General features: G+C 40.3%; 1 protein-coding gene across 1 annotated transcript in view; it reads right to left on the bottom strand.

Moving 5' to 3' along the window:
• Window positions 1-11969: 11969 nt before the first annotated feature.
• The window catches only part of COLEC12 (collectin subfamily member 12), a 96045-nt gene continuing 92114 nt past the window's right edge, over window positions 11970-15900 (bottom strand). Inside the window, exon 10 of the mRNA XM_030234347.2 lies at window positions 11970-15312. Within this exon, the coding sequence (XP_030090207.1) occupies window positions 15293-15312 (20 nt within the window). The 3' untranslated portion in view covers window positions 11970-15292. The remainder of the gene's footprint in view (window positions 15313-15900) is intronic.

Raw genomic sequence — 15900 nt, 5'->3', positions numbered from 1 at the left:
TATTATACTTTATTTATATCAGTTTATATCTGCCGATAGGTGGAAATATGGTCACAAACAGCAATGATTGTCAAATGGCCCACTAAGGACTTAAATGACCAAGACCAGGGATTTGACCTTAGAGTCAAAACCTTGCAAAAGTGTTTACTGTATATTGTTTATTTTGTCCCAGTGTAGAGAATGTGTTTGTTTTTCTTTTTTTTTTCCAAAAAATTTTACTAAAATTCATATCTGTGTGCTATTAATATTATGGATATCTGGCTTTTTTGCAGAAGCAAGGTCTCACAATCTGGATGCTACTAACAAAAACCATGATATCAACAGCTCTTCCCCTCATGTAGCAATATTTTTTGGATTCTAACCCAACAATACCACTGTGATTTCAGCAGAGAACTTGGATTAGTTGGACATTTTTTTAGTTAGAGTTTCCTTACAATGTGCCTTTCACTCTGACATGGAACCCCTTCAATTTAATTCATGAGTGCATTATAATGTCAAACTCAGTTATTAAAGAATGCAGGAAGGCATCTTCTGGACCAGATATCTATGCTTCTATACCACAAGTGCCTGGGGTTGCTTTCACATCTGCCAGTGGTATGAATTCTGAATGATTTCTGGTATGAATGTTGTTGTTTTGTGATTATGCTACTGAAAAATGATACCATTTTTGCAAATTCAGTTCCTGTGGATTGCACTACTGAAGCTCATTCCTTCCTTCTTGTCATCTTCTTTTTGACCTTCCTTGTCAATATTCAGGAAAAATACAGCTCTGCCCCAAAGAACTTCTAGTTCAAACATACACATAAAAAACCCATACAAAAGCCAGTGGAAGAGGTAGGCAACTAATTCTGAACATAAGCTTTTGAAAACAAGCTTTTCTTTGACTATAAATTTGAAATGAGAGAGCAAAGATACCAGCAATCCAGGACTGGGGTAATAAGGGAGAAGTCAAGAAAGAATAAGAAGACAAGAGAGGCAGAATCCCCGAAAGACAGTGGTGAATGGAGGGAGTGTGATGACCCACCCTTAAGGAGAAGGAAGTGGGAGTAAGGGGTAAGAAGGGGTCAGAGTTGTGAGTGCTGTAGGGTGAGCTTGGTCTCAGTGGAGAGGGAGAGAAGGAACCCTTGGAGGAATAAATAATCTAAAGCAGGGAGAGCCCATCTTACTGAAATGTTCAACCTGCTTTGGAAGAAATCCACCAAGCTGCAAATGTTTTAATTTGAGTGCCCAGTAGTTCACTGTGTGGGGCTTGGTTAATGAGTAAATGGTCCCCACCAGTGTTTAGTCCAGTCCAAATCACCTCTGACATGCATAGGCAAGAGGTAAAGAAGGATGCAACTCTTATTTCAAGCTACAGAGATGCAATCAGGAAAAGCCCTACTGAAGCTACAATTAATCCAAAAATTTCCCCAAACAAGGAAAACTATCTAGGTGAAGTTTTTATATCAGAAGTTGTTGCACAGTTCACTGCTGTATGTCTTCTGTACTTCAGCACAGGGCATAATTTACAAGAGGGGATCCTCTAGGACAGCTGCTGCATTATCGCTATATGTTGTTCTCACATGTTGGTTCTCCTTGGCAAAGAATAAAGAAAGAATGGGAAAATATTTTAAAAACTGCTGTGAAATTCAGTATAGTATCTTAAAATATGTAAGGCCTACAGGTAACAATTTTATTAAGATACTTGAAAAAAACAAGTACTTGAAAAAAACTTGAAAAAAGCATAGGGAGGACCAGCAGCAAACTGTACACATTACATCTCCCAGCTCACTTTATGAATATGTTCCTTTCTAGTAAATCTGTGTTTGGGTTTTACTATGGGTTGGGTTTTTTTCCAACACTTCAAAACTCCTAAGTTCTCCATTCCCAAGTGGAAGTTTGTAAAGTACTTTGCTCTTTGGGGACCAGTGTTTCACCTCAGCCTCCTGGTCTCTAAATGTCATTCTAGATTGTCCATGCATGAAGGTTTTGTGTCCCTCTCTCAGATGGGTTGTGGCTGGAAACTGCCAGCTTACAGCAAACTGATGACATTCTTTAAGAGCCATCTGAAAACAAAGTGGAAACCAGCCGTGTCCATGTGTAAATTCTAACTAAGGCATGTGTCATTGATAAACTTTGCTATTGGGGCTCTCTGTTATACTTTATTTATATCAACTTAAAGCCTGAAAGAATGTTGCTTTGGCTGCCTTTCAAAACCTGAGAACTGAGCATATGTGGATTCATTGAAAGGGAAATTAGTCACTCTTATTGCTTTAGAGAAACCAGTCACTTTAAAATCCCTGCAATATCAATATACCTCCCCATGATATAAATGCCCCAGAGGTTTTCTTGTTTTGAACATTCCCTTAGTGCAACTATCTAACTATAAAAACAGTTCACCTACTGAAGTATGGAAAGGCATTTGGAAGTATAGCTTGTTCAATCAAAACATCTGAACAGACTTGGAATCAGTGGAGTGTTTACATTTTTGTCAATTATCTCCAAGTGCTTGCTGGTATTAGAAGCTGTCTTTTTCCAGGCAGCCTTGCTTGTCATACAGTACTGGAGAAAGCCCATGGAGAGATCCACTGTCCTTTAACATTGCAATTTATAGCAAACTGAAGCTGTTTACCCTCACTCTCACATGCGTATTCATCCACACCTTCGCCAAGGTGAGCTATTTCTCTAGGTAGAAGAAGACAGTGCAGGTCCAGAAGATCAAGTGTTATTGCCATGGTGCAACCCACTATGGTGATGCAACCAAACTCCTTTCCAAGGGCTCCTCATATCCTGTGTGACCATAACGTGTGGCAAGCAGGTTGCTGTGACTCTGTCATGGAAAGTCTTCTCTAGTCTCCCAACAGGAGAATCAACCAAGTGACAACAAACAATACAAGGGAACGCTAATACCCCCCATGGCAAAATGGTGTTGTTTGATAGCAGAGCCCTCTCAGGCTCTGAGACTGCTCAAAAGATGTCCCTAGTCATCACTGGGTAGAATGGTAAGTATTTCTTTTTCTTGTGTCCCTCCTAGATGAAGAGCCTTGAAGCTAAATTCTGGAACATCACTCCTACAAAAGATGTAGGAATGGCAGGCTCTGATGCATTGAGATGAAAGGTGAGGGGTAGAAGACCTACTGATTTGTATTCAATTTTAGATCTCATAAATAGCTCTGTTTCTTCAATAAGGCTCAGATCCCTGTCATGTGTGGAACTGATTGAGGATCCCAGCCTTCATAAACACATCTTCTGACAAAATAAAGGGTCTTTCAGGATTTAGGTGAGAAAGTGACGCTGTAATGGTCTGTTGCCCTTACAGAGAGCCTAGGACAAGTATGCTTATCTCTTAGGCGCTCTGTTAAGTACCATAAATAAGATGGGAAGGATCTCAATGACAGAAATAACTGTATGATTTCCCCTACTTCACTTGTGCTGAGTTTTGGCAAGTGGAGCAGACCAGCATACTGGCAGGATGCTTGCACACACCCACCCTTCAGCAGGCTGCAGCCTAGGAGTAATGGCTAAATTGAATTGCTCAAGATAATCTCAGATCTGTCACTTTTCCAGATGTCTGCTGACCTTAGATGCTTCTTACAAAACTGAAGAAAAATTTGATCAACATTTTCGCTTTTTCTGGGACTTGGTTATGGTCCTGAGACAGAGAACCATGAAACCTGATTGCAAACTGCAGGTATCAAGAGATACGTCTAACACTGCAGCAGCACCTGCAATGTCACTGTGATTCTTCTCCTTAGTTAGCTGGTTCCTCAGACTCTTACAAGTCTGGATTCTTTGTGTATTCACAATCATTATATTAAAAATTTCAGTTTCCTCACAACATTTAGTATTGAATTCTTCATAATCAGACTTAAATTCTCTAACTATTCTAATAGTTTGGCATAGTTACTGGCCACTGGCCTTTTTATTGTGGAGGAATTTCACAATTATGTGATTAAAACAAGAGTGTTGTTATGGCAGCATAAGAAACTGAGCCTCTGAGTTATGGTTTTGGATTTTAAACCAGTGGTTGGAGCTTGTGCTCAGAGGTGTGACAGCAACAGATTTGTAAAAACATTTCAGGAACAAGGTTTCATTAGAGCATTGTTAATAACACAGTCTGCTAGCATATATTTTAAGAATGGAGGTAGCTCCAAAGAAAAATTCCTAGACAAGTTCCTATGCTTTGCTGAACCTTAGGATCTGGGCAAACAGCTGAAGGAGAATATTCACTACTGCACAAGAAAGTTCCCCTTGCTCTTGGGGAAGAAGTTGAAGGGGAAGGAGACACTGGAATTAGTTTCACTTTACTTTCCCTTGACTCTAAGTGCTAGTTTAAGTGACATTGTGGTACATTTTCTCCTTGTTTTCATGTTGTTTTGCACTCCTTAAGAGCAGGTGGGAGAAAAAAAAGAGAACTCATTGGATGGAGAAATATGTGCAAAGAGTTGCCTTACACACAGAGTCGTCCACCAAACAAAATATATATTTCCTCCTGAATTTTTAGGTAGGATTTGTAATCTGAGGTGCTCCTGTACTTCACAGCAATAGGGATGCTCAGGTAACAGTGTGGTTTCTAACCTGAAGACAAAATACCAAATGACAAAATATAACACCTGACTACAGCTTTCTATCAATCACATTGTCTCATGTTATATATAACTCACCTACTTAAGCTTTACATATAAATTACTTCCCTGGGTTACCCAAGGGAACAGTAATAATTTTCCAAAGTATTCACCTGAAGGTTCCTAAGATTATTCAGGTATCTACTAGACTCTAGAGAGACTAAATATAACCACATGGAGTCTTCCTTTAAAATCCAGGTCTGGAAGAATAATTTCTGTTTCAAGAGCAGGCAGCAGGGCCATTTTCTTGGTGAAGCTGTAGATCTAAAAAATGTTTTAAAACTTCTGTGGCTTCTTCACATGAGAAAAATATAAATCAGAGAAAGATGTGTTGCAAGAAAGGCCATCTGAAGCAGAGCAAGCAGTACACACAAATCTGAGCTGGGGACATTTGGCAAAAGGGAAATTGGGAGGTGCTGGTGGTGGGGTCAGTCTTTCTGGAGCAGTGGTGGTGCTGTTTGCATCCAGTCAGTGTTGCCATATCTCACTACTTCTGTGTCCCTGTTCTCACAGGTAGGGGCTGGTAGACCTTAGTTTTGCAGTATATATGGCAACAATGCTAGTTCATCTCTTTCTCTACAGATATAGCACAATATTTTTGCTGCTTTTACAAAAGGAGGGATAGAGTTGACCTCAGAGAGTCCTATTCTTAAACCCTACCCCTTAAATTCTGTCTACCTGCTCAGTAGAGGCCTTTCATGTAAGGAGAAGGAGTAATTGCTTTGGTCAGCTGCTGTTTTGTAAATGAGGCAAAGGGTTGTTTTCCTTAGTCAGTTACAAATATCTTGTGAACTAGCGCATCTTTTCTGTGTGTTTATATTTCTACTCCATCTTTCAGCCAACTTTTTAAAAATATTTTGCAGGTGTTTCTGTGGGAATACTCACAAAACTGCTCTTTGGTTGAAAAAATTCATCAGCAACTGTAGTGAATAGTGAGAGAAACTGGGGTGAAGAGTCTTTTAGGCATTGTTGAATAGGACCAATGATCTGTTTAAAGCCAAGCAAAAATTTAGGTGATTTACCACACCAGGACTTTAGATCTTTGCCAAATGTCATCAAGAAAATTGATGATAGTACTCCTATCTCCTACAACTCTGCCAGCCTCAGACTTTAATTATTTCAGCAAACTACTGTTTTATTTAGTAAAAAAGAGATCTGACAAGCTTGGAAGAAAAATGAACTGTTTTCTTGACAGACTGCTACACATAGAAATCTTGTATGACAGTGGCAGGATTTAATCTGGTTGACTCCCCTGGAGGAAGGACTTTATAGCCTGAGTGTGTTTGCAGAGAATCTGGGAATAGAGGGATGGACATCTGCTGGGTAAATCCTCTGTTGCCAGGCTCTAGAGTTTTTAAAACACAGGGCAAATTCCACCTGATTTCCTGGAAAAACATTGAGATACCTCTAACTTCTGTTACCTAATCTACAGTGGCATTCAGATGAGGGCATGGGACAGTCTACTTTAAATCTCACAGCCATGGTATGAATACCACTAGAAAAAACTGCTGCTCCATTAAATTCAAATCCTGAAGCTAAGTGTTATACTCACCACAATGCTCTCTAAGATTTTTCCTTCTCTCTCTGGTTGGCATGTAAATGACATAATTTGCACTGATGTATGTATTTGCTCTGCAACCATATATAGTTGCAGGGTTAGAAGGCGACTCTTTAGTTGCCTTGCTTAGAAGCAAGTTCTTTAGCTGATATTTCAATGAATATATATTTTCAAGTGCACACACTTCATGCTCTAGAATTTCATGTTTATGCCATTATAGTTGTTATTATATGAACCATACCAAAATGAGGTGCAGGTTGTATGTGGTGCTGGATGGCATTAGTAGTGTGTTGGTGAGCACTCTTTGCTGTCACCTAATGATGCCACAGGTTCTGTGGGGTGGCTGAGATATTCACACACCGTGGCATAGCTGACACAGCTGGCAACCATGCCCTTGGCAGTGGGAGAAGATAGCCCTGAGCAATAAAGCATCAAGGAGTAAATGTCTGAATAAATCCCTTCCTCTTGGTTTTTCATTCTCAGGCAGCAATCCCTTTTGAACAGAAGCAATGGGTCTGATTCTGTCCTCCTACAGGTATTTTACTTGCTGTCTTCTCAGGTGTGTCATCTCATATGAAGGAGAAGCATGTGGTGTGCACTCCCTCCCAGTGCCTGACAGCCCTGATCATACTGATAATAAATTACAACAAATACTTTATTTTCCCTAAGCTCTACTTATCACATATTTTAGCCAATGATAAAATAAGTTACCTGTTCTAGGTTTGGTGTAGTTTATATTTTTGTTTTTATTTTCCCAGCAGAAACTTCAGCTTCTTCACCTGATTTCTTCAATTCTTTTCCAAAATGTTCAGCAATTAGGGCTGTACCTCGCAAGATGCTGCATATGCATTGGAAAAAAGCTGACCCAGTGTTATCTGGGGTCTTTGAGCATGGGAACACCTCTGGCTGCAGCATCAGCAGTGAAGATGGGGGAGAGCTGCCTCCATCAACTGTGGTACAAGAGCCATGTACTTCTCAAATGAAGTGATTAAACTGTCAAAACAAGGCTTGCCTGGACTCCAGGAAGCTCATTCTTGGCTCTCCATGTGGAAGGACTGTCATTCCTTATCCCATACCCATGGCGTGAGTAGCCCAGAACATGGCCTGAGTGCTGTGGGAGTCAGTTCCAGATGGGTTTGTGCAGCCTCTTACATGGTGTACACTCATTTTCACTGTCTCTCTGTGCTTGGAAAGAGAGCAGTCTTCCTGGCTCTTTTTCCTGCTTTCACAGCCATATATTCATACAAGGTTTTTACCCTGGCTGGTATGATCACAAAGGAAATAGAGCAGTAGCCTCTCAAATTAAGGGAAAAGAGCAAATCAAACACATCAGTCTCCTGAGCCAGAGTCCCAACTACCACAGGGTTGGGAGAAATGCCATGCATGTGATTTTCCTGCATGCTAAAATAAAGGGAAGGGAAGGGAAATGAAAAAATATATTACCATGTCCTTTAAAAAATTTTACCTACAGAGTTGAAGCAACCACAAGCTATGCTGTACAGATGGTTTTTCTCTTGCCAGGGAGAAGTGCAGTGAGGCCAGAGTCTTTTAATCTGTCATATATATAACTGAAGATTTGCAGTTGGAATCAGACTTGAAAATGTAAATGGCTTTTCAATTGCAGAGTCTGGCCCTTCATAATGGCTTTAATTCAAAGCTTTGTCTGGGTAGAACAACAGCTGTTCTGCCTGTGGTTTTTCTTGCCTTATTTTATTTTTAGAATTTCTTCCTATGTAAGATGCCACAAGATGGACGCAGACTGGGAGACCTCGTGAGACCTGAAATAAATAAAGTGCTCTCCTTCTCCACAAAAAGAGTTAATTCAGCTGGGGAAGAGTCCTGACCTGGACTTTTGACCACCTTCCCTCTCCTACCATGGCTAATCTGGATAAAATGGTATCCAGAGATCCAATCTGCCTTTGAAATTAGTTTTTTTCCCCATGAAATCATCAGCTGGTGACTGCTGAGAGTCCCCAGCTTTTGTATCTTAAAGTAAAAACTAGGGAAAATCAGTGATTGGTCATTTAAAAATGCTACCATTAAAGCAAATTCAAAAGTATTTAGAATTGAAGTGTCTCTGGTGTTCAAATTCAACATCTGTCTGTTTTGAAAAACGAAGGTACCTTGTATCCCTTTTTTCAGCATGTGTACATTTCTGCAGCTCTTATTTATTAAAGTTAGTGTATTAAAGAGCCATGTTTGACTTCATAAAGTGCACCTGTTCAAATGTTGATACCAATGAGAATTTATTATAAAAATGGGAGCTGCAAGTCCAAATACTGCTGTGGATATATTTTCCACTGCAGACAGTGTTTTGTTGCTTGGAGACCTACTGTAGGTTCTTGCTTTTGTTCTTTCTTCCAAAGTTGGGTTTTGTACTTCTAATACAGATGGAAAACTAGAAAATATTCTGTGTTTCAAAACTTGGATAGGAGGAAAAGGACACGTAGGAAAAACCAACCAACCACCAAAACAAAAGCCTCAGCCCAGCTCCCAGAAGACCTGGAGCCACCAAGAATTTTTGTTTTTGCTGGGAAACTGTTACATGACTTCAGGCACCAAGTGAATGACATGCCTTTCTTGCAAGGCAGAGATGTGTTCTTTTCACAGCTGAGAATGGGAATTACGAGAACCACAACTCTGCCCCTGTTATGTTGTTTCTGAGAAGAGAGCTCCTCTGTGGTTGATCTTACTAGAAACCACGATGAGGACATCAGGGTTCATTATGCTCCTCAATCATTCTCTGTATTTTGTTCTTCTACTCCCTGAGCTGTCCCTTTTTATTTTTCTCTGTTCCCCTTCTGTCATCAGCTCTTCTCACTTGACCTTTTCTCTTTCTTATCTCCTACAGTTTCTTTGAAACACAGCAGCAAAGCAGGGTTGCCACAGTCTGTCAGATGATGGGCCAGTGACAAGGCTGTGCCTGTAGGTAAGTTTGCTTCTGCAAGCAGATAGCACGAAGCTGTCTGTTGTTCAGATAGCAGTTTGTGCTGTTCTCACAGGCAATAATCCAGGAAAATTATTTGCCTGCTACAGTGGGATACTGCAATGCCAAGGACGCTTTGTCTGATTTTAATTTCCAGGCTTTTATTTTGACATAATAAACCAAAGTGGACAAAAATACATTGTTGCCATTCAGAAAAATAATTCATCATCTGTTTTATATGAGTGTGGGTAATAGAGATGGAATTAAAGAAATGTCATCTTTGCAATATGCCCAGACTTCTGAATGAGAAGGATTCCTAAACAAAATCCTTCCAAAGTCACATTTCAGACTTGTAGCTTCCATCAGCAGGACCTCTGGCAGGGCTGGCAGGAGCATGACTGCAAACACGGGAAGTTTGGAAGCAATCCTTTGAGCCTGGAATCACACTGATGCCTGAGCTGGGGATTTGTGCCTTGGCAGGACAGATAGAAAAAGTAGAAGTCACACGCTAATCTCTGAATTGGAGATTTTAATCTCTTGAAGAACAAGGACCTAGGTATAACTTGAATTTAGATTCTACTCTGGTGTAAAGCCAGAATAAGAGTGCTTAAACTCAGACACACAGACTGATTTTTCAAATGCCTTCTAAATATGTTACTGCCTTATAAAAAGCCAGGCACTTGTAACCTGCTCTAATTCAGTGGGAAACCACCCTTTATACCAGTGTTGTTGCTCTCTGCTGTCTTGCAACACTAACAAAAAAACAGTATGGAAACTTCCACCATTCATCAAGATGCCTAGAGTGTCCTCAAATAATCCCTTGTGGGGCTGGGTGGTGGGATCAGAGCCAGGCTCTGTCATCAGGGCTCCCCAGCTGGTCAGAGGGATGTGCTTGTTCCCAACCACCCCTTACTGTGTCTCAAGATGAATGGCTCCACACTGACCACTACAATTACTTGACAGTCCCAGGAGAGATGCTGTTTAAGCTAAATGACAGCACTGGAATCAGAACAAATGTGTCTAAACTGGACATAATTGCATTCACACTGGTTATTTAAAGAAGATTCCTAATAAAGTTTTTGAAAAGCAGCCAAAATTATTAAAGGCATAAAGCAACTCCTAATTGTTTTTAAAGTATATGCTGGTATGTTTTTGGGAAGATTTGTTGAAGTTGAGCTGCAGAGGAGTCAAAGGTCTCAGCAGTTCTTTAACCTCCTCGTATCTGATCAAGAGGTCTCTTGGTGATTTAGTGTCAGGTGTTAACTCTTACCCACACAGGACATTGCTCTACTCTGCTGCTGTTCTCGTGCTGTGATCACACTGAACCCTGCTCTCCAAAACAGCAGCAGAAATGGCTACCTCCTGTATGCAGGGTGATGGGGGAAGGACACCACTCTGTTTAATTTAGCATTCAAAAGCCCACTCCCCTAACTAAGGTGTATGAAAAATAATTTGCTCTATGTCAATGTTTGTTTCGCTGGAAAAAGTCACTTCTAAAAATCACGTACCTGATAAATAAAATCTTTAAAATGAGACATCAAAATGAATCACATTCTTGAAAATCTCCTTTTTCTTCCAGTCACAAAATGGGACTGGCAATACTTGCATGCCTCTGGGAAGTTCTCTGGGTAAGAAAATCGTCATGGCATGCAAGATCTTCTCCAAAAAGGGCATTATTTGCCTGGTAATTTGCTTTTATTGTTTTGGTCTTAAAAAACCCCAAAACATCTCCACACAAATTTCATAGCACTGCACTTGAGTTTATTTTGAAAAAGAAATCAAAGAATGTTTTTTCATCTCTGAGCCAGATGGGAAGGAAAACAAACGTATTCCACCATATGAAAGGAAACAGATGAGAACTTTCAAAAATTTTTTGGCCAAGTTTTTTTTAGAATTTTCTTTCCACTAAACAACATGGAAAAAATGAAGTGGAGATGGTGAATGCACAGATAGGTTCTGGTTTTAAGAAGGCCTGGTTTCTGGGGACAAGGGTTTTGTCTGTAAGGCAGTTTAATATCCCATTTATAGATGCTCAAGGTATTTCTGAGTGTGGGTAAGCACTGGGAACTTCCTCCTCCACCTCCTGCCCAAGCTCTGGGGAGCCCAGGGTGTCCCAGCTGGGGGCAGTGCCAGACATGGGCAGCTGTCCCACTGCTGGCCTCTCACCTGGGTGAGCCCCAGCACTTGCACAGGGCAGCACAGAGCCTGCTCTGGGACAGCTCATGGAAGAGCCAACATCTCTGGGGAACATTGACACCCACATAAGTGAGGGAGGAAAAAAAGCAAGGCTGGATACTGCTTGTTCCCTTTGGATGCTACAGATGTGTGAGCTGCTGTGCTCTTAGGCAAGGAGCCTGCACTGGGGAAAAGTGCTTTTGTTTTCTCACATGTGAATCGACTCAGCCACCTTTCCCCAGCTCCCTGCAGATCAGTTTCTTCCCACAGCCAGTGGCTGCCGTCTGACCAGCTCCTTGCCTCACCAGTGATCAGACACCAGTTCCTACTACATGCTAAAAGCAGGGACATAAAATTAAAAAAGGTCAGCCATCAGAGAGAGAGGAATAGCAAGACCAGATCAGCCATTATAAAAAGACAATTTAAGCCATCATAATGGCTAATGTGAGGACTGATGCAACTTAGTTCAGGACATCCCTCACCTGGAGGCCCATCTGAGGTGTTTGGTGTGCTAGGACAGTAAGCAGCAAAAGGCTTCAGCCCTTCTTAAAGGTCTTGTTCAGATCAGACCTTCAAAACCATGTTCCTATCCCCTATGTGCTGCAAGAACAAGGCACTAAACCTGCAATTACAGGATAAGATAGCCCCAGCCACGCTCAGAACCAGGGTGGTGTAAGTGAAAAAGAAGACTTTAATAGAAAAAAGCTTCATCAGTTTGTTTTTTAATATCTATGAACATTCTGGGTCCACATACCTCTGATCTCCACATCCCTCTTGGTTGCACACACATGCACAGAGTTAACAACATTCATTTCTGTGTCTCCACTTAGTGATTCCTTTATTGGAACATTTGCAAGTATTAATTATAGACAACAAAGGAAATGAGAGTTGAGATTTATAAGCTCTAATCAGCTGAAGGCATTTCCAAATAAATTAATGAAACAAGTCAGAAATGACATTAAGAAATCCAGAACTTAATGTAAATCACAACGACTTTGTACCTTCTCTGCCTTTCCCCCCTTTTTTTTTTCAACAGTCCCAGTGCTTGCAAGGGTACATGAACTTGTATTTAACTTTATGTAAAACAAGAAGGATGATGGGAATGTGTGCTCAATATGACAAGTTACAATACTTGTGTATAAGAAGGAAAGCAAAACTCAAGCTGGGACAAAATAATTTGCTATCACTTAGAACATTTCAAAAAACCTACATTATTACTCAAATCATACAGACAGATTTGGTGGGGACGTTCTCCCATTAAGGAGTGGCCAGTCTGACTTTCATGACAATTTCTTGGTCCATTCTGGTGTCCTGCTTGCGCTCCTGCCAGTCTGTCCTTTCTGTGACATGTTCCTGAGCTGTCTTAACACTCTCTTGGTCTTCCCAGTGATTTCAGTTCTTGTTGCCATTCTGTTTCCTTCCTGCAGGAATACTAGGTCAAAAGGATGGTCTGTCTCAACCTGCCTGGCTGCTCAGGCCTTATTTTAGGGATGATTGGACACGTCAGGCACGCAACTGCAGCATCCCCCTTCATCCAGTTTTGTCTAACAGCTGCAGTGTTTGATTCAAGTGTGTGAACAGAGGGTGTGAGCCCAGTCACATCTCATTTCTCAGTGTCCTCAGCTTGTCATTCCTCTGGCTGGGGGACACTAGATAATGCTTGAATAATCTGATCTCATGTATGTACGATCACTGCTGTTGCTGAAGGAAGAGAAGGGTGAAATCTGGGCAAGGAAGCAATACAGCTTGGGCTTAGACATTTCTCATTCACTTCTTTTGGTGACAGAAGTCTGTGACATCCATAAAAAGCATAAAGAATGTAATTTAATGTGGTAGATGTTCAAAACAGGCTTATTTCACCCAAATAAGCCAACATTCAAAACAAAGGTAGAAGTCCTTCCACTTCAGTGTGGCTCTTCAAGGCTCCACTCACCAGGGTTTGTGAGGCTCTCTGGGCACACAAAATACTAGTTTTGTACTATCAGTTTAACATTATCTCCACAGACAATGTGTAAATATAGATGTAAACATTACAGTGTGTGTCTACGTACAGCTCCTCGGTACAGCATGACAGTGCATGGCAGAATCAAGTTGTATTCAAAACCTTGTGAAAAAGAAAAGGTTCACAAAATCCGGACTGTCTGAAGACAAGCCCTGCCTCCACGAAGGTGACACAGGGTTTCTGCAGCTGTAATACATAAACCCTTTTATGTAATACATAAACCAATTATCATGTTGTTCCTGTCTCATACCTAATTTTTACCCACAGGACAGATTCTCAGATGTAACATTTTTTGTATTTTGAAAAAAAATTATAATTGAAATTTAAAACACTGGAGGCAGTGGGAGATGTAGGAAAACAGCAGTCTTTAATTGATTGTTCTTAGGAGCAATATTTCAAAATCTAAAGTACAGAATCTTGTCTCTTTCCAACAGAGCTGGAGTATTTCAACAAACTTATCTGGATTCGGCCAAGGTAAATGGCAGGTCAGGAGGCAATGGAAAAACAGCTCTCCTTCCCAAGAAGCCAAAACAACTTGCTTCATTGTAGAGCACGTGGTCACGAGAAGGGTATAAAAACTGGAAACAAATACCAGGGTTTCTGCTAATGAATTAACCCGCTAATTTTTTAGATTCCTGATACGCAATATTGCTGCCTAGACAATGGCTCATGGGAATGTGGAGGAAACTGGCTGGGTAGTGGTATAATCTCTTTCTGCTTTGCAGCATATTTTATTTTCTATTTTGTTTGGGAGAGAAGTACCACTCCAAGAAAACAGAGAGATTGATTTACAAAGCACTTTGGAGAAGTGCAAGTTTATTAGACTTTTCTGAGTATGGCATGTTTTTCTCACCAAATCTTGAAATCTGCCTTAAAAACAAACATATTTCAGTGTGTGCAGCTTCTTTGTTTCTCTTTTCATAAAATCTCTCATCTGGGCTTGACCTGCAGCATGTGTGGCAAGTACTGGTGTAGAATTCCTTACAAGAAGGGAAAAAGAATTAAAACATTTCAAAATGATTTTTAAAAATTGGAGATTAACTTCCATGGAATTTTTTCCTGAGAGGGAAGAAGGGAGAGAGGAAGGGAGGAGGGAAGGAGGGAAGGGAGGAAGGGAGGGAGGGAGGAAGGAAGGGAGGAAGGAAGGAAGGGAAAGCTTTTATAAAAATGGTCTTTCCATAGTACCCCTATGAAACACTGGCTGTGATCAGAGCTATAATGAGTATCTAGTCCTTAGTCAACTTAATTGTTACACATGCAGACTAGACTGCATACAGTAAGGAAAACACTATCTAAAATCTGCTTTAAAAGTTATTTAGCCAGAACAAATCATCTGGGAAAGTAAAAATATTTCTAACTGGAAAAATATTTCTCTATAGCTGAGCTAGGCCTGACAGCAAACCTTAATGAATTATTAGTACCTTTATTGTTTTCTTTGGCCCCTGTGCACTATATTTGTAAAAAAAGTCAGTAAAAAAGAGAACAATTGTAAAAAGCAAATATTTTGTACAAAAATACAAAGTTTTAAAAGCTCTTAAAAGTATATTCCATATTACTGATAAGAGTTGGACTATATATATATATTTATATAAAATCTATATATTCGTGTATCTGTATAATTTTCCTACATTTGGGATTTTAGCAAATTAAGCAACTGTTTACACAGTTGCTTTATATGTTTTTCTATATGAGTGACCAACAGTCTTACTCAGATTGATAGAATGTCTTTTCTCAGAAGACACAAGCTGCTTATGGATGTGGTTACTGGTTGGGAAGAAAATCTAAAACAGAATTAGTCCAACAGTATTTCCTGATGCTGAGGGTCGAAAGGCCTTAAATAATTACAGGATGCTGGAGAGGAGTTATTGCTGAATTCCTTGATGCTTTTAAATCAGTTTTCAGTGCTTGCTTTTTTCTGTTTTCATATTTTCTTTCAATTTTGGAAGTCAGTGTTGCTCTTTCCCAGGATTTTCTTCTTCTTTACATAAATTTCCTTAATATGAAGGTATCTGTAAAGTTACAGCCTATTACACTCCAAGAATTTGCTCTACAGTATGAGAGAAAACAAGAAAAACAAAGAGAAAAAGAAATCCTGTAAAAAGGCTGTGAAGATTAAACAAATTTCCAAAAAGAAAACTTACAGAGATCAAGGTATGGAAAAAATTTGAGCAGACTTGTACTCAGATCCTCTAAGTCCTGGAGGATAAATATTTGTAAACCTTTAAGTTTTCTTAAAATAACAAATGTATGTAGGAAAACCAGGATAAACCATATTGTTACTTACACATGGTCCTTCACTCTGGACATCCAAACAGAATTATATACACAAAGCTTGTTCAGCACTTAGTTGTGTCTTAGGGGACTGTGGATGGGATGCAATTTTAGCTCTAGCTGACATTTATGTCTGCCTTCACTGAAATTCAACCAACAAGTTTCCAGTTGGAGGAGCCAGGCACCCTTGGCAAAGCAATGTTTGAACAGGTTGTGTGGAGGAGATAACGTTTCAGTCAGAGCCCCACCATGAACACAAACACCAGCTTTGACCACGCTCTGTGGCGATGGGGCCGGGCTCTAAGCAGCCATAGGAACCCCCCGCCCTCTGCTCCTGCAGAAATGCCTGTGTCAACAGAGAGAG

Source organism: Serinus canaria, chromosome 2, assembly GCF_022539315.1.
Source record: "Serinus canaria isolate serCan28SL12 chromosome 2, serCan2020, whole genome shotgun sequence".
Lineage (NCBI taxonomy): Eukaryota > Metazoa > Chordata > Aves > Passeriformes > Fringillidae > Serinus > Serinus canaria.
The sequence above is the reverse complement of the archived record's forward strand: the minus strand, read 5'-3'. Positions and strand labels throughout refer to the sequence as shown.